At 38.2% G+C, this 23,314-nt stretch overlaps 1 protein-coding gene and 2 pseudogenes across 8 annotated transcripts; 2 read left to right on the top strand and 1 right to left on the bottom strand.

Annotated features, from left to right (window-relative positions):
* LOC107623242 lies at nt 13–2,978 on the top strand (annotated as a pseudogene).
* On the top strand, nt 4,341–14,841 carry LOC107623240 (U11/U12 small nuclear ribonucleoprotein 59 kDa protein). 8 transcript variants are annotated; one of them, XM_021114981.1, is made up of 10 exons: nt 4,341–4,753; nt 5,015–5,068; nt 11,453–11,661; nt 11,796–12,138; nt 12,258–12,341; nt 12,953–13,018; nt 13,447–13,519; nt 13,630–14,012; nt 14,264–14,304; nt 14,522–14,841. In XM_021114981.1, exons 3-10 carry the CDS (start codon nt 11,495–11,497, stop codon nt 14,598–14,600), a joined length of 1,236 nt encoding a protein of 411 aa, XP_020970640.1. In that variant the 5' UTR covers nt 4,341–4,753; nt 5,015–5,068; nt 11,453–11,494; the 3' UTR covers nt 14,601–14,841. The 8 variants fall into 8 exon arrangements, with proteins under 8 accessions (XP_020970640.1, XP_016180911.1, XP_016180913.1 ...); XM_016325427.2 differs by having other exon boundaries at nt 4,342–4,753; nt 11,516–11,661; XM_021114985.1 differs by lacking the exons at nt 4,341–4,753; nt 5,015–5,068 and adding exons at nt 9,334–9,461; nt 9,506–9,635.
* On the bottom strand, nt 21,265–22,162 carry LOC110268354 (annotated as a pseudogene).

The following is a 23,314-nucleotide window of genomic DNA, read 5'->3' as shown; positions in this document are numbered from 1 at the left end:
TTTAAGTTTTCAGGTTTATCTTAGACACTTTGAGTTGCATTGCGGAACACATCCATGCACAAAGATACTGGAGGTATTACAAGCAACCTGCTTGGAGGTTTATCCAACTGTCTTAGGAGATGCATATTTGGTAACACCCTACCATACAGAGTCTTATGCTTAAGTCATAATTCAGAGATGGCAAGGTCGTACGACCTCTAAAACAAAAATTTAGTACGTATAGTAGTATGAATAATTGATTATAACTAGGAGCCTTTATAGAAAAGGGGGTAAACAAAAAAATCGTAACTCAAAAACGCAACACTCCGATCGATAACGCAACGAGCAAAGGATAAGCGAACGCGAGATAACATATATGCAAAGGAGTGTCAAAAACAGGAATATCAAGACTCAAAATCCGGCCGCGAAGATAACCGGTCCGAGCATAGTAATATATACAAATAATAAAATAAGGAAAACCCCAAAGGAAACCCAAAGGGACACAAATACAGAAAACCTATTCTCCAAAATCCCCTCTAGAAGGAGTCATCACAGTTTGTATTATTTAATGGAGATAAAAGTATCTAAACAAGATATATAAATCAAAATAGAGTCCCGAGAACAAAGGATCTTCGCTAATCCAGAAGTCTCCAGCATACCTCAACGAGAAGCCTCGCGTCCTGCATCTGAAAACCACAAAATCCGCATGGGCGAGAACCAGAGGTCCCCAGCACGGTAACAGCTTCCACATATATAATACATAATAATAGAGGAAAGCCGAAGGCAATCCTAGAACTTCCTCCAGGGTAGCACCTTCCATAACGCTTCATCATTTTCATGAGCCTTTAGGAGTTCGGACTTAAAGTCACTCGAGATTTCCAATCGGCTCAAACACAAGGTTCCAGATACTTCTCGGGCACCAATTTTTAGACTCTCGAATCCCTTGAGCAACTTCTCCTCTTGAAGCATCATCCAAGACGCATATAACGACTTTCGACTTAACGCATCCGCCACTATATTCGCCTTTCCAGGATGGTAATTTAACTCAAAGTCATAGTCTTTCAACAATTCCATCCACCTCCTTTGCCTCATATTAAGCTCTTTCTGATCAAAGAGGTATTTCAAGCTCTTGTGATCGGAGAAGACTTAGAACTTAACCCCATAGAGATAATGCCTCCACACCTTCAAGGCAAACACAACCGCAGCGAGTTCCAAATCATGCGTAGGATAACTAACTTCGTGAGGTCTCAACTGTCGTGAGGCATACGCCACCACATTATGATGCTGCATCAGCACGCACCCTAGGCCCTTTAACGATGCATCACATTACACCTCAAAAGGCTCGTTCGGCTCAGGTAACACTAACACAGGTGCAGTGGTCAACTTTTTCTTCAATGTCTGAAAGCTCTCCTCGCACTCAGGAGTCCAAACAAACACGAGAGAATCTGAACAGCTCCTCAAACTTGTCAGTATACTCAGATACGGACATAGTACCCTGCTTCAGCTGTAACAATTCAATTTTCTTGGCCGTCCTAGCAGAAGTCGGAAAGTACTTCTTATAGAACTCCTCTTGGAAGATATCCCAGGTAATATAATCATCACCCTGCTGCAGGAGACGTCGGATACCTTGCTACCAATACGACGCTTCGCCAGTGAGCAAATAGGTAGCAAACTCAACACGCTGTCCTTCAGGCACCACCTGCGCTTGCAGTGCTTATTCCATGGCCTGAAACCATGTATCGGCCTCAGTCGGGCTAGTAGTTCCCTTGAACTTTGGGGAATTAACCTTCAAAAAATTCGCCAGTGTCATCGGGCCCTGAACTCCACCTCCGTCATTACCATGGTTGTTCATCTGTTGACCAAGAGCCTCAACAGTGGCTTGCATAGCAGCAACCATGTTCTCCAACGCAGTCATAAAGTTTACCGGGTCATTAGGGTTATTCACCGGCGCACGAGTATTCGTATGACCTCTCCAACGGCCTCTACCGCGTCCACGAGGCGCCATCTGGTTCCTATACACACCAACCAATCGATATTAAGTTGATCAGTCTCAATATCGGAAGTTTAGTGCTTCAAAGTCCCAAATGCATGCTCATGAACGTTTATGCTAACTATATCAAGTAGATATACTAACAGCACATAACACACATTCAGAGAATGCACAGAAGCATAGTCAGTCCATTCCTCAGGCTCTACAGGAACGAACTGCTCTGATACCATCTGTAACAGCCCAGACCACCCGCTAGCACGATATTGTCCGCTTTGGCACACAAGGCCTCACGGTTTTGCCTTTGACGATAGGGATGATAGCCGAAGCCCCCCACACTCACTCGTCAAAACGCGTCATGCTAGGGAGAGGTATCCACACCCTTATAAGGCATGCTTCATTCCCCTCTCCAACCGATGTGGGCTTTACACCATGCACAAAGATACTGGAGGTATTACAAGCAACCTGCTTGGAGGTTTATCCAACTGTCTTAGGAGATGCATATTTGGCATATTATCTATGGGTCCTGTGCCACATCATATTGCTTTTATCATGGATGGGAATCGAAGGTTTGCAAAGAAGAGTAACTTGGCTGAAGGGATTGGTCATAAGGCTGGATTTTCCATCACTCATTTCCATGCTTAGGTATTGTTATGAATTAGGAGTGAAGTATGTAACTGTCTATGCATTCAGCATCGATAACTTCAAAAGAAAGCCCAAAGAGGTGCAATCCTTGATGGAATTGATGTGAGAAAAGATTGAGGAGTTACTTCAAGATGAAAGCGTTATCAATGAATACGGTGTTAAACTACATTTTATTGGAAACTTGCAGTTATTGGCTGAACCTGTGAGGATTTCAATGGAAAAGGCAATAAAGGTCACTGCCCACAACAAACAGAGAGTATTGTTAGTTTGTGTAGCCTTCACTACCTCATTTTTTGGTGCCATTCCTTTTATACTATTTAACTTGAGTTTGTATATTAATAAGATTATATGAATTTGATTGATGACGTTTAATGTAGTTTTTTAAATTTGAAAACTATTTTAATATTTATATTATACTATAATTATATTTTAGGATGTTTATTTATAATTTATTTATGACCGGTCCGGTTTTCCGAACCTTGATATATATACATATGTATACATATGTATGTATATGTATATATATGTATATGTATGTGTATATATACATATATGTGTATATATACATATATGTGTATATATGTATATATGCATATGTATATATATATATATATATATATATAGAACTATCGTGGCACTTTGTTATTCTTTGCTTTACGGCTAGAGGTAAGGCTTAGGTTAACGGGCTGTTACAAAACCGAACTGCAATTTAATTAAACGATTGGATCAGATGACTTTTTTCCTAAAAAACTGAACTAAATCGTACTGCGAACACCCCCTAGTGCACACGACCTCTCTCACTTCTCCCTCACGCCCAAATGACAAAAACTGCTCTGTGCTTTCTCACTCACAGTCACAGTCTCATAGCTGCACCCTCCTCTTTCAGTCACAGACTCATAGTCCTCTACTTTTTTCTATCGTCGGCGTCCAGCCGTCCAGTAACCCTATTTTCGTCTGCGTCTGTCGATGCATCTTTTCGAAGCGTTATCGTCTTCCGAGTTTGATTTGTTGTCGTCTTCTCAGTTTGTATCACTGCCACAGCGTTGTTGTCTTCTGAGTTTGATTTGTCGTCGTCTTCTCAGTTCGTATCACTGCCGCCTTCTCAAATTGCAACGCCTTCTTCTTCTCACTTTGCAGTTCACAGCGTCGTTGTCTTCATAGTTCGCAGTGCCTCGTCTTCATATCTCTGTGATTTGAAGTTCTAAATTATTTTTTGGATTTAATTCTTCTTCTTCTCGGTTCACTCTTCTCCCTTTGCAGTTCACAGGGTCGTTGTCTTCATAGTTCGCAGCGCCTCGTCTTTGCATATCAATGATTTGAAGTTCTAAATTATTTTTTGGATTTGATTCTTCTTTGTTCACTCTTCTCACTTTGTAGTTCACAACGTCGTTGTCTTGATAGTTTGCAGCGCCTCGGCTTCGTATATCTATGATTTGAAGTTCTAAATTATTTTTTGGATTTGGTTATTTGTTGTTAGTTTTTTTTTGTTCTAATCTGATATTTGTTTATGTTCTGATTTGTTATTTTGATTTTTGGTTATGATTATTTGTTTTTGGTCATGATTTTTGTTTAGCATTTTGGATCTCATGATTTCTTCTTAATTCTAATTGTATCTTGTATTATGATTTTTTATTAAAATTGTTTTTATGATTATTTGTTTTGTGTTTTTGTTTTTTATTTAGGGTTTTATTTTGTTTTTATTTTTTTGTTCTAATTTGTGATTTTAGCATGGTTCTGAAAATTGAACCGAATTGACCGGTTCAATCGAAAATCGGTCACTTGACCAATTCGGTTCAAACAAAAAATTATTGACAAAAAATCGGTGAAAGAATCGGTTAAATTGACGGTTAATCAGTGAACTAATTGAACCGTCCGATTTTTTAAAAGATTTCCGGTTTTTAAAATTGTATATAAAAAAACAAAAGCCCCCCTTCTCACTTCCCAAACTGCACCGTACCCCTTGCTAAACCCTATCAGAGACAACGGCTCCAGCCACCATCACCAGTTGCCACTCGCCCTCTTCTTGCCGTGGAATTTCTGTTCAGACATATCGCACGTCGCTCGCGTCGCCCACCTCACCTTCGCACGTCGCTTATCTTGTCGCTCGCCTCTTCTGTCACCTCGCCGTTGCTCACCTCAACGGTAAGCACTCCTCGGCTCCTCCCTCACTAGCGACTGCTTGCTGCTTGCTTTCTTCAGTGCTTCATTAGTTTTATTTTTAAAAATTTTATTGATTTATTCTTCAATCTTCGATGCCTCTTCAGTGCTTCTTCTCTCGGTTGTTTGTCACGCAACCAGCGTAGGTCACCTCACCCGCGTCCCTCTCCTTGATACTTCACGGTTCGTCTACTTTGTCTCTGTCGCCGGTTCGCCGCCCAAATCGCCTCTCTGCTCGCCTCTCAGTTCTTCGCCGCGAGTGATAATGTGTTGCCGTTTGCTTCTTCGTGGTCGTCGACGGTAAGCTCCTCGCCTCCAACCTTTCGTTCTTCCCTGACTCCCTATATCATCGCCGTGGGTTCTTCAGTTACTGTTAAATTAATTTTGGGTTCATCTTTTTTTTTCCCATTAATTTTAAGATTGTGAGCTGAGTTTGTGTTCTGAGTTTGGAATTGGATTATTTATTTAATTTGTTGAATGCTGGTGTGATTCTGAATTCAATTTAATTTGAATTCGGAGTTTGGAATTGGATTCAATTTAGTTTTTGTTGCTGATATGTTTTCAGTTTAATTTGGAGTCAAATGTTAGAAAATGTTGCTGATTAATGGATTTGAATCCCCAAAACTAAATATGAATATATGCTTTGGCTCTCTTATATTTAGCAGATTTAGAAATTTGTAATTGAATTAAACTTTGTTTTGTGTTACAACTGTATGATGTTTGGTTTGAGGATTTTTACTATTCAGTAAATAGAAATGATGCTCTTATTAAAAGTTGGAAAAATAGACAAAAGTATACCCGAATTTTCACACGGTGGATAGATGTACCCTCAAATTTTTTAATGAGTCATTTGTACACACCAATATAAAATTCCGTTGTTAATTCTACCCTTATGTGGCCTGGGTAATTTTTCCGGCGGTGGTGGAGGCCAGGTGGTAAGGTATTGTGTGATGTGGCCATTTTAAGTGACATAGTGGAAAATAAAATTGTTACATTATTAAATTTGGTAGAAATAAATATAAGAGAAGGATATAATGGAACCATTGTTCATTCTCTTTCTTCTCCAATTCCTTCGAACCCTAAGAATCCTAAACAGAGGTGGAAAAAAATTGGGGCTTCATTCTCTTTATTTTCCTCTGTAGATCTTATCCCTAAGCAAACATACTTATCAACCCTTGATTAATCCTATCAATTGTCTGCAACATCTTCTTCATTTCTTCTTCTACCTTTCAGTTGCTTTCTTCTGCAGACCTCCATTTTCTTTCTTCACTTTGCTCTTGAATCCCACAATCTTTTCCAGTATCAACAACTTCATCAGCCCAAATAAAATAATCACACCTCAATTCAACCTTCTTGCATCAAGAATCCGACGACAATTTCAACCATTTCACATAAGATTCACAGCATTTGTCATCATAAACAAAATCAGAATTTACATACCTCCCATAACGAACAACGAAGAAACAATCTTCCAGGGTTCCACTCTGTAGCAGACTCAAGCATCATTGCGTCAAATCCATGTAGACACTTGCTGTTGTTGTAGTCGAACTTTTTTTTCTTCCTATTCTTTGGCGCAGAAGACGAGCCACCACAACCACTGGCACAAGCATGAGGTATATCTTCCTTCGATGAGAGTGACATTTTGATACATTAGAGTTTACAAATCCCTAATACGATAGACAGGAAAATGATCTACAGAGGAAAATGAAGAAAATGAAGCCCCAATTTTTTTCACCCTCTGTTAGGGTTCTTAGGGTTCGAAGGAGTTGGAGAAGAAAGAGGATAAATAGTGGTTCCATTATGCCCTTTTCATATATTTATTTCAACAAAATTTAATAATGTAATAATTCTATTTTTCATTGTGTCACCCAAAATGGCCACATCACACAGTACCGTGCCACCTGGCCTCCACCATCGCCTGAAAAATTACTCAGGTCATGGAAGAGTAGAATTGACAACGGAGTTTTATATTGGTGTGTACAAATGACTCATTAAAAAATTGGGGGTACATCTGTCCACCGTGTGAAGATCCGGGTGTACTTTTGTCTATTTTTCTTTAAAAGTTTTTGAATACTTGATTATTAGAAGTTATTGTTAAATTTTTTGTTCTGAATTTTTGTCACTGATGTGGTGAGTATTATTGCTAACTACTTGATTTGAACTTAGAAATCAATTAGAAATTTTTTTATTTTGTAAATTTTTAGTGATAAATTATGAACATTATGAAATTTTGAAATTAGAAATTATTGAATTTGAATATCTGAAATTATATATTGAATTTTTAATAATTTTATTGTATATTTAATTAAACCGGATCAATCATGATTCGACCCCCGGTTAGATCATTGAACTTGTCACCTGACGGTTCAATGACCGGTTTGGTTCTTGCAACCTTGGATTTTAGCACACTTAGATACGATTAGATGATTAAAACAAGATAATTTTTTGAATTAATTGAAAAACTGAAAAAACCAAATTAGTTTGGTTTGGTTTGGTTTGACTCGGTAAAAAAACTAAACCAAACTGAACCGAAGAATTAATATGAAATTGTATTGGATGCATAGTTATCAAATCTGGCTCGACCCGACCGGTTTGACCGGAAATCCGGTCACCTGGCCGGACCGAACCACCAGTTGAACCGTCCATGCAACAGACCCAGTCGAACCAGGTTCGACCCAACGGGTTTAGTGCAAACCCAGTGACCTGGCCGGTTAATCCAACCCGGTCCGGGTAATCATAGTTGTAAAAACCGGACCGGACCGGCCCGACCAGAAAACCGATGAACCGAACCCTATACCGGTCAGGTCCAGTATTTGAACCGCACAAAGAATTGAACTGGTCAACTCGGTGTGAACCGGTGAGGTGGTCTGACCGAACCGCTTAGAAGAAAATATTTCCAAAATGCTTGAGGTAGAGTTCGAACCCCTGCCCTCAAGGAAACCAAAAGGCTCCACAACCACTAGGCCACTATGTTTTCTATTAAGATATATGCAAATTATAATACATATAGATATCTTCTATCAAATAGTTTACTTTTATTTAATTTATTTTAATTTTAATTATAAACTCACTCATTCTTAAATTAATTATATTTTTATTTAACAGTTAACTAGTTCAACCAGTAACCCAACGGTTGAACCAATGACCCAGTGACCCAGTGACTTGACCGGTTCGATCACCGGTTCGGTTTTGACAACTATGCGGGGTAATGTTTATTAATTTTTTTTAATTTTATTTCCACTGAAACGGCGTCGTTTCAGACCCCACCCCCACCCCCTCTTTGAAACCCATGGTTCTGAAAATCGAACCGGACCGGCCGGTTCAACCGGAATAACCGGGAACCGGTCATCTAGCCGGTCCGGATAAGGCCAGAAACCGTTTGGTAAAAAACCGGTAAAAAAACCGGTCAAACCGACGGTTAACCGGTGAACCGATTGAACCGTCCGGTTTTTTTACGGTTTTTCGGTTTGAAACCCCTTTCAAAACAGCGCCGTTTTTGGCCTTAAAAAAAAAAAAAAAAGCCTAAATCATCTACCCGAAGCCCGGACCCCCTCCCCTCCCACCAAAAGTCCAACACTCCCACTCATCTCCTCTCATCTCCTCGCACCGTGGAAGCTCCGTCGCCGTCGCAGGAGCTGTGTCGCCGTCGTAGGAAGCTCCGTCACCGTCCTAGGAAGCTGTGTCGCCGTTGTAGGAAGCTCCCTCGCCGTTGCGTGGAAGCTCTGTGGCCGTCACCGTCTCCCCTGTTCAAGCGCTCTCTCTCTCTCTGTGTTCGCCGGTGTGGCCGTCTCCTTTGTCGTCGCCGTCACTCCCCTTCCTCCTCGCTGCCGGGAAGCAGTAAGCACTCTGACTCTCTGAGTGTTGATGCAGGTCCCAATCTTCATATTTGCAAATCCTTCACTCGAAAGCTTTTATGAAAATTTTAAGACAAATATGATTACATTTGGCATCAAAATTTTCATTATTTCTAAAATTGTGAATGAGTACATAGTCTCTTATTTTATGAAACTGGAATAATCCTGTTGATTGTTGATTTATGATTCTAGAATGATTTTCTAAAATGATGATGATATTGTTACTGATATGTTGTTGGCTTCTTGTTGATTTTCCGATGATTACTGATTAGTGATGATTAGTGGCTTTGTTTAATTCTGAATTGGAGTTGGATTTAGTTGAGTTACTGGATTTAATTCTGAGTTGCTGAGTTAATAATATTGATTTTGTTGATGTTTTCTTATTCTGAAATGTTGATTTTCTGAAATGAGGATGATGATGTTGCTGATTTTCTGATGATTACTAATTAGTGATAATTAGTTCCTGTGGGTAGTTGAATTTTGTTAATATTTTTTTGGTGTAGAACATTAGGTGCAATTTTGAATTTATTAGGTTAGAAAAGATCAAATTTAAATATTTGAAACTATATATTAAATTTTTAATTAATATTTAATTAAACCGGTTGAACCCCGGTTGAACCCCGGTCGAACCAGTAAACCAGTAAACCAGTTACTTCACCGGTTCATTGACCGGTTCGGTTCTCGCAACCTTGTTGAAACCTAAGCCTCCATCTGAGACTGAATGAAATCACCCTCCCAAGCCACCTTCGTGCCCTCATCTCTCTGTCTCTGCTCTCTCAAGCTCGGCGTCGGCAGCGGGCAGCCCCTCACCCTCACCTCGTCACTCTCTCAAGCTCGGCGCCGGCAGTTCCTCACTCTCAGTTCGTCAGTTCCTCACTCTCAGTTCGTCAGTTCGTCACTCCCTCGGCGTCGTCGGTTCGTCACTCCCTCGGCGTCACTCTGGGTCTCTCATCGGAACCAGTGAAGCAGCATCTGCTCCCTCAGGTGGTGGTGGTGGTCATCTTCTCAACCAGGTGAGCCCCAATTTTCAACCCTATTTTTTCTCTAGTTCAATGTTAATTTCGGTGAATCTGGTGGTTGTTGAATGGGGTTGCAGCTGTTTCATTTCGTTATCGGAGTTGATGTTGGCTTTTTGCTGTTATTTCTCTGCTTCGATGCTAATTTTGGTGAACCTGAGCAAATTTTAGAGTTGTTGCTGTTCTTTCTGTTTTTTTTGTTGAATGTTGATTTTTTAGAGTTGTTGTTGCTATTTTTTCTCTGGATTGATGTTAATTTCGGTGAATCTGAGCAAATTTTAGAGTTGTTGTTCTTTCTGTTTGTTGAATGTTGATTTTCTAGAGTTGTTGTTGCTGTTCTTTCTGTTCTTTCTTTGGTTTGATGCAAATTTTAGTTAGAATTATTGTTGAATCTGGTAGTTACTGCTATTGTATTTGATTTTTTAGAGGAGTTGTTGAACCTGAGGAAATTTTAGTGAACTTTGGTTGAATAGTTAAATTTGTTATTGATTATCATTAGTGAACTTTGGTGGTTGTTGATTATCATTAGTTGTTGCTGTGTTTCTTTTTGGTCATCTCCTCACACTTTCTATCTAACGTTTTCCCACATAATTTCTCATTACCTGCAAATGAAGAGGCATTGTTGAATTTAGAGCCCAATGCATCAGGTATCTCACTGTCAAGGTTGTTCCCAGAATCATTGAAGTAGACCAAGCCAGGAATCATAGAAAGATTACTAGGAATTTCCCCACTGAAGTTATTAGCAGAGAGATCAGCATTGTTAGGTTTAACAGATCTGTCAATGCCTCTGGTATGTTTCCCTGAAAGATGGTTGTGATCCACTAACAAAGATTTCAATGAGGACTGAGGAGCATTTGGAAATATCCCCAAGCACATCCTAGATAAATTGTTCCTGCCCAAATCTTTTTTTAGATAATTAGTTATGTTTAAAAATTGATATTGAATTATTAATGTTTGTAAAGACTTATATTTTAAATTTTAAGACATTATTTTAATTTTATTTATATAATTTTAAATTTCTTAGTTATGACCGGGTTAACCGGGTGAATCAATGACCCACCGGTTGAACCAGTGACCCAGTCATATGACCGGGTTGATTACCGGTTCGGTTCTGATAACTATGATCGGATGACTTTTTCTTAAATAACTGAACCAAACCGCACCGCGAATACCCTTAGAATATTAGCTGAACTTCCAGTACCAGACTCTGACGTGGAAACTTGGAAATGGTTGGATAATCTCTTTGAAGAATTTCAAAGAGCCAGAGAGACAAAAAAGAGGAATAGGGCCGCACACCTAGTTTGGAGCTATAGAAAGCTCGAAACTTGCTAGTCAGCCGCTGTCACCCATTGAAGAAGCTCGTTTCGCCATGAATGCATCTGAAGAAGCTCGATTAGTTCTAGTGTTTTGATGATGGATAAGCTCATCTGTTTTGTGATTGTTAGAAACTATCATATCGTGAAAATTCCCATTTTTAACGTCGCTGTTGTTCTCTTTAGCTTATATTTAATTACTAATTAAATAAAATAACCTATCTTTAGAAAAAAAAAATTATGAACATTAAATTATTTATTTAGAATTTAAGAACAAAAAATTTCTATGGGAAATCATGCATAATGGGATCTCAGTTTGGCAGGAGCTCAATTGAAAAATTTACAGTGTTATGAATATGTTTTTTTGGTAATTTTATGATTCTATCAGTTTGGACGGAAACAAGTTATTTCAATATTTCTTAGTTTGATTATGAATATCATGGTTTGTTTTGGTTTTATCTGTTGATTTTTTTTCTTCTTTTGGTTATTTATTTTATTTAGGGTTATTCTCTGAAATCAAGGAGTAGTGCATACTTGAAAGAAATGAATCCATTTCATTTTCAGTCTGTACCACCACCTCATCCTCTTGGACCTCCTCAGTTTCTAATGTTACCTCCTGATCCACCAAATTCAAGTTCATTTTGGCAAAACCGAAATGTTTGTGAACGCCTCAGAGAATTGCAGGACACTCTTAATCTTGCAAAGGCAATGTATGTTTTTATTTTGGCTTCATATATTACTTTCACTTTTTTAAACTTAATGTTTCTCCAAAATTAATAGCTTTTATGCTGTAAGCTAGTTAATTATATTTTTATCAAAATTATAAACTTGCTGTTTTTCTTAGGCAAAAGGAGCTAGAGATGTTGATGATGATCAAAGATGGTAAAGTGTCTTTAGAAGATGTGAAACATGGATCTAATGAACCTTACCTCCCTGGTTTTCTAGAATGTTTGCAAGACAGAAGGGTTAATATAGAATCCCAAGAATCGTTGGCAGTTGAAGCAGCTAATTATTTGATGTCAAAGCTAAGATCTCAGCTGGAGCCATTCAGATATGTTGCGGATGAAGCAAGTCCATGGGAGGAGAAATCTGCGGCTGCAAGGTTTGCGAATAAAGTGTACAAGTCCAAAAGAAATAAGCGCTGGCGGAAGAAGAAAAGGAAGCGTATTGCAGAAATGCTGGCAAAGGTTACTTTCCCTTTGTTTTTGTGAGATATTTTCATTGCCCTTTATTGTAGCCGTTTCTTGAAACCCGTTTCTATGTTTGGCTCCTTAGTCATTTCTTTATCAAAAAATAAAAAATATAGGAGCGGGAGGAATTTCATTGCATTGACCTAGAAGCTGATGAATGGAGAGCAAGGGAGATTTCTAAGGATGTTGCAAACTGCAAGGTATTGATGTTTTTGCCTGCATACTTTTTACTTTGAATTTGCTAGTGAGCTTTTGCTATTGCCAGGCTAAAGAGGAAAAGCATGTCTGCTGTCTGCATGAATTAATTTATGTCCAAAATATGAAGCACATGATTCTCAAAATCAGATATATGATTGCGGTCTTTGGCAAAATTCAAGGATTAATCGGTGGCTTGGGGGCTATATAGGAATGGCTATAAATTTAACTTCTCAATTTTTTACTTTTTTAATTTTTTTTTTATGTTTCTCAAATCCTCATTACACATAATTATAGTCAACATGTTGCTACAATATTGTTTATATGCTATTTTTCTAGATTAAGAGAGCAGCTAAGTCGTAAAGCTTTCAATTCATAATATTTCCAATAACATATTTCTGTGTATTGCTTTAAATTGTTTACATGCTATATGCTATTGCTTCTTTTGCTGCTATTTTTTCTTCATTAGTTTCTTAGTGAGATGTGAGAAATGGTGAAATTAAGTAATTGTGTAATCTGTTTGCACATTTGATTAGTATAGATATATTATTAGTTGCTTCAGTTTGAACTGCAAGTTATACATATTTTAGGGGTGTCTAAAACATATCTTTGGCAGGTGGAAAAGATGAAGGAAATTGCTAAGATTAAAGCCAAAGAAGAGAAGAGGAAATTAGAGGCTGAGGTAAACTTTCTTTTTGTACAAATGACTGGTAAATCATTGTTAAATTGTGGTTTATGTTAACTTTGAATAACTTGTCAAATGTTCTATAGAATTTACCAATGTTATGTGATGACTTTTATATCTCGTGTCTACTGACTACCTAAGTTATGTGAATCTTTTCCATCATGCTATGCTCCTTAGCAGTTTACCATCATGTTCTGTTCTTTTGTCCTATAGTTCTTTTCCATGTTGTTGTTTTTGTCAAAGGCATCTATTGCCTCTTTCTTTGCCACAAGTCCTCGTTTTTACTATCAAATCTTTTGCAGAAATTTTCCCATCTAGCTGTATGTTTATTCTATCAACATGAATCATTTTATTTTTTATCCCACACTACTTACTTTATACTTTTGGGTGTTGATTTTGTTACATTACATTATTTCACATCACAGCTTGAAATGCTCTTGGTTGTGGAGAAGCTTCAAGAATTACGCTCCATAAGGATTCAAAAGTTGAAAAAACAAGGTGACTGAAGTGTAATATAAATGTGTGTGTGTATATATATATATATATATAATGTAACATTCAGTTTCTTTCATACTTGACGCGACCTTGGTTCTTTACAAATTATGCAGGCCATTTTCTTCCTAAGGAGGATGACAAGTTTCTTGACAAAGTTCAGGCTGCAGTGGAAGAAGAGGAGCGTGAAGCTTTGGCTGCAGCGGAAACAGTTGCTGCTAAAGATGCAATAGCAACTGCTGAAGAATCCAGGAAAGCTAGCAAAAATCAAGGGATGCTCTCAAAAGAAAGTAGCACTGACACTAAAATTGAGGAGAACAAAGAGAAAACGGTTGATAAGGTGCCTGAAGAGGGATCTGATGCTGTTGAGTATAAATCAAGTAAAATTGCTTCAGAAGGACAGAGTAGTGGAGGAACATATGATCCTTTGGCAAATTTACCTATTGAGTTCTATCATTATTATCATGGCAGCAACAATGACATGGGAACGCTTATTGAGGTATTTTCAACTACTTTATCATCAAATTCTTAATTCTTAATGCATATTACCTTTTCTTCTTTATCTCTTCAGAATTTGTATGTTATCAGTTGAATTCTTTAGTAGTGAATGACTGCTACTTTTACTTCATTGATACACTAATAGCCTAATAATACTATTTCCCCCCTTTTTACCTGCTTAAATTTAACCCATTCATACATTCATTTTGATTTATTGATTATTAAGAATTTTTTCTGAATGATCTCATACAGGTTAGAAGAGGGTGGGATGCCTATATCAGACCAGGAGGAAGGTAAGAAATAAGAAAAAAAATGAAGCTTTTCTGCTAATTCTTCATTATTTGGGTTAATTTGGTTGGTATATCCTTAAAATTAAGGGATGATATCAATTTAATTCCACGCATAAATCTCATCCAAAAAAAGAATTTACACTTATGTTTAACATGTTAACTCTGTATTTCACTAATCTGTTTTTAACCCCTTTTTGTTTTGGTGCTGCACTTCGAACAGCCGCATACCAGGGCACTGGGTTCAGCCTCCTCCTCCAGCCAATGAGATATGGGCTTCTTACTTGGTCAAACCCAAATGATTGCTAATTCATTGCCAATTTTGTGTAAAGATTTCAGATGATTAGTGTTGTTTTGCTACCTATGAAGTATGAACTGTGTTCATGACCAGCCAGGTATTAATGTGTGGGTGAAATGTATATTGTAGTAATCTTTTGTATGCAACCAATCATTTGTAAGTATTTTATTCAAATCAAAGACCATAGCATAATATTGTTGAATATACAGTAAATAAATGAAAAAATAATTTCAGAATCATTTTTCAAAATTGCAGAGGTGATGCAATCTGATGAAAAGTTGTATTATTCCTTCTTCACTGCCATTTATATCAAATGTGTTTTTGGGACGTGGAATGGTGTACCAAAATTAAATACAAACTATCGGCTAAATTAGTTGCACACACTCGAGGAATGGTTTAATCTCTGAATTTTTTTTTTTCACTTGGAGCGGTAAAGTGGAAAGAAGGAGAAAAGGTATAAGAGTCGTGAAAGAAGAAATTTTTACGAAGTGGAAGATCTACTTCTACGAGTTATTTAATGAAGGACAGAAGACTCTTCCAAGCTTTGGTCGGTTATGTACAAGGGAAGAAGATCAAAACTTTGACTACTATCGAAGGATTCAAGACTTCGAGGTAAAAGAGGTTCTAAAGCAGATGAAAAATGGCAGGGTAGTAGGATCTCATAATATTCCGATTGAGGTTTGGAAGGGCTTTGGAGGGAAAAGCATCAACTGGTTAACCAAGTTTTTTAATAAGATTTTAAAGTCAAAGAAGATGCCTGATGAGTGGAGAAAAAACACCTTGGTACCTATCTACAAGAATAAGGGGATATACAAAGTTGCGAAAACTATAGAGGGATCAAGCTCATGAGTCATACCATGAAGTTATGGGAAAGGGTGATAGAACGGAGGTTGAGAAAAGAGACACAAGTAACAGAGAACCAATTTGGATTTATGCCAAGCAGATCCACCACCGAAGCGATATACCTGTTAAGAAGGATGATGGAGATGTATCGTAGTAATAAAAGGGATCTACATATGGTGTTTATTGATTTGGAAAACGCATACGATAGGATGCCAAAGGAAGTCTTATGGAAGGTTTTAGAAAAGAGAAAAGTAAAGATAGCATATATTCATGCAATTAAAGACATGTATGATGGGGCCACAACTAGTATGAAGACCTAAGGTGGTGTGACAAAGGAATTTTCTATTAGTATAGGATTATACCATGGATCATCCTTAAGTCCATATCTTTTCACATTAGTCTTGGAAGTACTCATAGAGCACATCCAAGAGCCTGTGCCATCGTGCATGTTTTTTGCCGATGATATCGTCCTTATGGGAGAGTCAAGGGAAGACCTAAATAAGAAGTTGGACTTATGGAGAGAAGCTTTAGAAGTATATGGTCCGCGCATAAGCCGTAGCAAGACGGAATATATGGAATGTAAGTTCAGTTTGAGAAGGGAAAACCCTAATATAGAGGTGAAGATTAGAGAAAATATCCTACCAAAAGTTAAAAGTTTTAAGTATCTTAGGTGCATCATACATGATAATGGAGAGATTGAACAGGATGTAAATCATAGGATCCAAGCAGGTTGGTCAAAATGGCGGAATGCATCTGGTTTTATATGCGACAAAAAAGTGCCTTTAAAATTTAAAGATAAATTCTATCGCACTGCTATAAGACTAGCTATGCTTTATGGTACAGAGTGTTGGGCGGTCAAAGGGGAGCACGAACATAAGTTGAGTGTGGCAGAGATGAAGATGTTGAGATGGATGAGTGGTCATATGCGATTAGATAAAATAAGGAACGAAGATATAAGGGAGAGAGTTGGAGTAGCACCCATTGTGGAAAAGATGGTTGAATCGCGTCTCAGGTGGTTTGGACATGTGAGAAGAAGACCGACAGAACACCCAGTCAGGAGGGTGGATGAGATGGAAGATGGACAAGGGATGAAAGGTAGAGGAAGACCTAAGAAGACTATCCATGAGGTGGTCAAACGAGATTTACATTTAAACGGTCTCTTTGTAGACATGATACATGACAGAACACAATAACTGTCGTTTGATTCATGTAGCCAACCCCACCTAGTGAGACAAGGCTTTATTGTTGTTGTTGAAGCGGTAAAGTGGAATTTTTCATCATATATTTCATAAGTGGTACGTGGGTTGCAAATAAAAAAATATCTATTTATCTATTTTTAATATAATGAAAATTTATATACATTAGTTTTTATGTGAAGTTGATATTTAAGAATCGTTAGATGATTTGATAAGTTTAATTAAATTATCATCTACGGTTCTTAATTATAAATTTTATATGAAGATAAATTGCAGGTAAGTTTTTATGATAAGATAAAATTTTGACAATGTAAAATTTTTAAACTTTATAGCCAAAATTTTGGTGTAACTGTCGTCTCCTCTTTGATTTTTACTGTCAAAAGTTGGTCTCTTCATTTTTAATTTCATTCTCATTCTCGTTAATTCATTCTTTGATTCCTTCTCCTTAATATCATTATCTATATCAATAAGGATATTCATAAAATCTATCTGAAAAAAAAAAAGGCAAAAACGGTAGAACGGTAGAACAAGTAATAATTTATAAGAGGTTTTTTTAACGATTTAAGATGTATGTTAGTGAATATATTAAGTGATTGTATAAAAATATCATTTGTAGAGCGTAATATCATAAAAAATACGGTAACAATATTTAATTTTCTATTATACAATCTCAACAAAAATTATTCTAAAAACAAACATAATTAAGATAGATCAGGCATTAATATTTAATGTATTATTTCCACACATTAATATAATTATTTTTTGATTTTCTAAAAATATGTATTGTTAGAGGTAATAATTAGTCCTTAATCATTTAAAGATAAATAATTGATATGCGAAATAAAATTCAAATACAAAATAGAGCAGAAATTGAGCAGAGGACCAAACACAAATTGACCAAACACAGCCACTTACTTTTCAGATTATTAATTTCTTATGCTAATTGCTAACCAACAAACAGTCAAACAGAAATTGAGCAGAGGAACGAAGAAGGAAGAAGATTAGCACTGAAATCAGAAAATGCACAGAGCAAGTTCACAGAAATTGAACAGTTCACAAATGAAGTTCACAGAAAATTAAGCCGAGGTCTAAGTTCAGCTCACATTGAGGACAAAGAGAAAGAGAACATGAGCAGAGGTCTAAGTTCAGTTCAGTTCACAGAAAATTAAGCCGAGGTCTAAGTTCATAGAAATTTAACAGTTCACATTGATGGAAGAACATGAGCAGAGGCGAAGGACAAAGAGAAATGAGCAGAGGACGAGTCACTCACCTGGGGTCGATGGAGGGCTACCGGTGTTGACTGTTGAGGACCGCCGATGAGAGGCTACTGCGTGTTGGTGTTGAGACTTGAGAAGATGAAGACGATGGAGATTGAGGGCTACTGGGCAGGAACCAGGCGACGATGGAGATTGGAGGGTTGCTGGAGCTGAGGATGATCGGCCGGTTTTTGACCGGTTTGCCGGTTTTTGAGCGGTTCTTTTTTCTGCAGTTTTCAGATAAGGACCGAACCGTTTGTAGCGCCGGTTCACGGTTAAACCGGTCGAACCGGCCGGTCCGGTCCGGTTTTCAGAACCTTGGTTATTAGTCTATCGGTTGAATTCGCTAGAAGCGTGTAATAAGAAGCACTATTCTTTCTTGGTTACACATGTATTGGCAATTTGGCATACCAAACTTTCCTAATGCATAACGGAAATTTTGGGGGTGTGGGGGTTGGCCGATTGGGCCGGGGATAGATAGAAAGCTTAGCTTATTTTTTGAAAGATTAAGTTATGATCTTTATATATACTAGTGAATTAATAATATATATTCGGTTATCGTTTAAATTTAAAATAAATTTAGATATATTCTACGTAAAATTCTATGATAATGTTCACCAATATTTAAAAAGAATTAAAATTTATATAATCAACTGCATCATAGTTTAACGTTTCTATGAACTAAACATAATTGAAAGTCCAATTTAAAGCAATCTGAAAATCAATTGTATTTTCATTAAAATAGCAACTAAAATACCAATAATGCCAACGAACTATAACTCAAATGGCATAATCTTCTCATATTCACTTAAGAGGTTGTGGGTTCGAATCTTCCTATCTAAAGCAGATAGATAAAACTAACAATGTCAATTATTTAAAATAAACGGTCCTAGGAATGGTAATATATACTCTATCTGCGGGTACCCAATCCTATCCATCCGGTCGGGTAGGGTTGCCAACCCGATCCACAGCGGGTAAGATAGAGTGTGGGTAGAATTCTTGTGTGGGTCGGATCAGGTGCGGGTTGCGTCTTAACCCTATCTGACCAACCCGCACCCTATATATGTATATGTTATATACTTATATAAAATATATTTTAAAAAGATGTTGAACCAAAGACCTCTCACTAAATGTAAAAGATCCTTAGTTATTAAAAGAAGATCATTGATTTAAAAAGCTCAGCTTTACTAATGTTATTTACATTAGTAATTTACCCAATTTTTATTCTAATTAAATACCACAAACTAAAATAATTATTTGAGTTTTTACCATGTCCAATTACCTTAATTACCTTCCAAGATATTTTAAAAATCTAACTTCACTGACTTAGCAGCTCAAAATCGTGACACACAGCGCTTAATGCGCCACGTGTCGCGTCGCGATGCATGCTTCCCCCTTTAATTAAGTGACATTAGTCACTAATTATACCTTATATAAGGCACAAAATCTTCTCTCTCTCCTCTAGTTTCATCCGAAGCCATGCATGGAAAAAGGGGAGGTTTTGTTACTTTTCTGACTTTCCGAGTTCGATTTCTTGAGATCTGTGACCCCCAAAAATTTTTTGATCCGATAGAAGGGACAATATCTTCATCCTCTACGTGGTGACGTGTGTGTTTATTCCGTGGAATCGCGAAGTGGAGCTGCCCCTGCCAGGAACCAGTTCGGCCGAACTAAGGAAGGGGAGGAACCATCGAGTTTTTGACATTTTTCGCTCCGTTTGATCGATCAGAAACTTCCTTCGATATCTTGTGTGTGTTCTGCGCTTCACAGAAGTAGGGTTTGACTCTTTAATCGATTGAAGTTATGAATTAATTGATACATGTGGTTGGATTGTTGTTTGTTAATGTATGTTGCTTAAATCTGTGATTGTTGGCTATTGAAATTATAGCTGGATTAATTTCACAGAGGTATAGGCGCTATAACCCAAGAGTGTGACCCATCACTTTAATCGTGAGAGCGGTAGGGGCGCTATAGCCCAAGAGCATGCGGGCGCTATAACCCAAGAGTGTACCGAGCACTATACCCCGAAGCGATGTCAACAAGAGACAACGTCTGTAAGGATGTAATGTCGGGTGCGGGTCAAAAACCGACGGAAGAACTCATTACCTGCACTAGGGCTAGACATACATCATACTTATTTTCGCATATTTCTTGTGTGTTTTGAATTCGTTCTTGTGGTTGTATGTTATTTGCTGTTTGCTCTTGATTGTTGTTTGTCCTATGTTCCGTTGTTGTGGTCTGATTGATCTGGGACACATGGCCAATTTATGAAAAGCAACTTAACTTATTTTACTCCGACCCTACTAAGAACTCCCCAGTTCTTACTCCCTATCTTCCTACCCCCTTCAGATGGAGATGGATGTCTTTTTCTATGAGCTCGAGCAACCTTATGTGTATGAGGATCCTGTCCTTCACAGCTTCTATGTTGTGACCGCGGAGCCTCAAGTCTGTAAGTACGTAGTTAGAGACCATCATTTTTAACACTTGCTAGCTTCACCCCTCTTTGATCCTGATGCACCGTATGCTTTTCTGCTGTCATGGTTTCATCCTGATTCTGTCCACCATTCTTTTGACTTCATGCATGGAGGTCCTATTCTAGCACAGCAGGATGGTCAGACAGTGCCGGAGCCTAGCCCTATCATCGATTACTACATTCTTGAGTCTCCTCCAATGGATTTGGACCTATTGATAGAGTCTCTTTCTACTCATCCTCTGACCCTTTCACTATAGAGCCTATCGGGACTTCAGCTGCAGCTTCTGGTCAGCCTTTGGCAGTTGAGCAGATTTCTCCTAGTGGTACAGCTTTCGCAGGCGACAGCATTGATGGTAGTCCCCAGAGTACATCAGAGGTGATCATTATTTTTTATGATGAGAACATCGAGGAGATAGAGGTTGTAGATCTGACTTTTGGGGATGATGAGAATCTTGAGATGGATATAGAGATAGTGAACTTGACTTTTGACAGCGACTAGGTAGCGACATCAACATCTTATTTTGGCATCTCTCCGACTTAGTGTTCTTTTTAGACTCTCACTTTTGTTTCTTGAGAGATAAGGTTAAAAGACTAGGCTAGTCTAGGCATCAGATTAAGGACTTTCTATATGGACCAGACTCCTGAAATATTTTGAGTTGTATATATGTATAACTGTGAGGGAGTAACTAACTTTTCATTTTTTGGGTGCTGTATATATATAGGAAAAACTACCATTTGTACCCATAAATTTTGCGAACGCTGACAAAAGTACCCATAAAAAAGAAAACTAACGTTGTACCCATGAAAGATGGGTTCCGTGTGACAATAGTACCCAAACTGTGATTTTTCGTTGACTTTTTAATAAAATTCCCAAATTACCCTTTCTATCTTCTTCCCTAAATTCCAAATTTCACAACCCTCATCCTTCGTCTTCCTCCTCTGCTGCTGCCAGTCACCAGGCATGATCTCTTTGGTGCTTGGGAACATCAGTAGTAAGAAGCTGTTGTTGTTGGATAGAGGCGAGTTGCTGCTACCTCTCGCGGCACTTGGAAGCGGGAACCCAAGTGCTCTTGACATGGGTTTGGCAATCGAAGCCACGGCTCTTGCAGCATGTCCTGCACCGCATGTGAGGGCAATCCTTCTTCGCCTGGTTCCCGCAGTCCTGGCAGCTAATCCCACCTGCTCCACTTCCTGCTCCACTTGCTGCTCCGCTCCCCACGGCCGGTGCCGCACCAGGAAGGCCGATCTCGAGGGTGACTGATCGTCGGACACGGTGGTTGGACCCACTCCTAGAGCAGCCACGGAGCTGTAAAGATCTTGGTGGAAGAGAGGCCTTGCTTGAGGTATGAGGTCGTGTTCCGGTTGGTGATGATGATGATGATGGTTCCACAGCTCCAAGCCACCTCGGTACGAGGAAACGTCTTCATTCTTGTACCAGTAAAATGTGTCGGAGGGAGGAAACGTCTTCATGCCTGGTGACTAGCAGCAGCAGAGGAGGAAGACGAAGGATGAGGGTTTTGAAATTTGGAATTTGGAATTTGGAGAAGAAGATAGAAGGGATAATTTGGAAATTTTATTAAAAAGTCAACGGAAAGTCACGGGTTGGATACTATTGTCACACGGAACCCATCTTTCATGGGTACAACATTAGTTTTCTTGTTTGATGGGTACTTTTGTCAGCGTTCGCAAAATTCATGGGTATAAATGGTAGTTTTTCCTATATATATATATATATATATATATATATATATATATATTATAGTTTACTATCCTGTTTATGTATATACCTGTTTATCATTTTGGTTGCGATTTTATTTTCTTTAAGGAAGGATTTTCATAAAAATTGAGTTCCGTTAACCAATTACAGGCTTGATATTATTAATAATAGTGTCAGTGTAACTTCAAGTTGCTAACACTCGATGTTTCGGTATGAGCATGCTATATTGGAAATTCGTCGTTACAATTTGGAATCAGAGCAGTTCATTCCTGTTAGAGCCTGAGAAATGGAATGGATCATGTTTCATTGCATACTCTGTGTTGTGTCTCATGCTTATAAGATATCCTTGTGATATAGATTGCATGACAGTTGCTGTGTATCCATTTTAGAAACTATTCATTCTCTAACTTGAGATGTTGAGATTGATCACCTTAATGTTGATTGTTAGGTGTGAACATGATCTAGATGGCTACACAAGGATGAGGTCGTGGTAGACGATGTGAGGTTCCGAGAGAGATTCTAACGCACGATCTTGATGCCTTTATGGTGGCAATAAACACCATGACTAAGGCTCTGCGTGAAACGGCGACTGCTACTATTCGAGTAATTGACTGTTTAGGAGATAGGAATGGCAAGCGTAAGGAAGTGGGGTATCTGCAGAGGATGGCAATGACACTAGAAGTGTTGAGAACAATGACAAGATGATGACTTAGGCGACTTTCCTGAAGGTGAACTTTCCCAAGTTCAAGGGGATGCTTGTGGCAACCGAGGCGAACAACTGGTTTCAGGGAATAAAGAAGTTGTTGAGGGTGCAGCAGGTACCTAAAGTACAGTTCATTGAGTTCACAACATATATGTCGGAAGGAGAGGCTGAGCACTAGTGGCATAGAGTGCAGAGGTTGTAGTGGCAAGACACAAGGGAGATTCTTTGGGAAGATTTCAAGGAAGAGTTTTATAAGAAATACTTCCCGAAGCCTATTCGCGAAGCTAAGGAGATGGAGTTGATCCAACTGAGTCAAAGAAACATGTCAGTAGCCGAGTATACTTGGAAGTTCGAAGATCTGTGTCATTTTTTAAAGATCTTCCAAGGAGATCCTAATAGTTTTGAAGAATGGAAATGTCTGAAGTATGAAGGAAGACTTCGCGATGAGCTGTTGCACTCTTTCGAAATTTCGTAAAACTCATCAATAAAAGCCATTTTATGGAAAACTGTGAGAAAAAAGATGGTGGCAA

The sequence above is a fragment of the Arachis ipaensis genome, chromosome B10 (genome assembly GCF_000816755.2).
Source record: "Arachis ipaensis cultivar K30076 chromosome B10, Araip1.1, whole genome shotgun sequence".
Classification (NCBI taxonomy): Eukaryota; Viridiplantae; Streptophyta; class Magnoliopsida; order Fabales; family Fabaceae; genus Arachis; species Arachis ipaensis.
The sequence above is the reverse complement of the archived record's forward strand: the minus strand, read 5'-3'. Positions and strand labels throughout refer to the sequence as shown.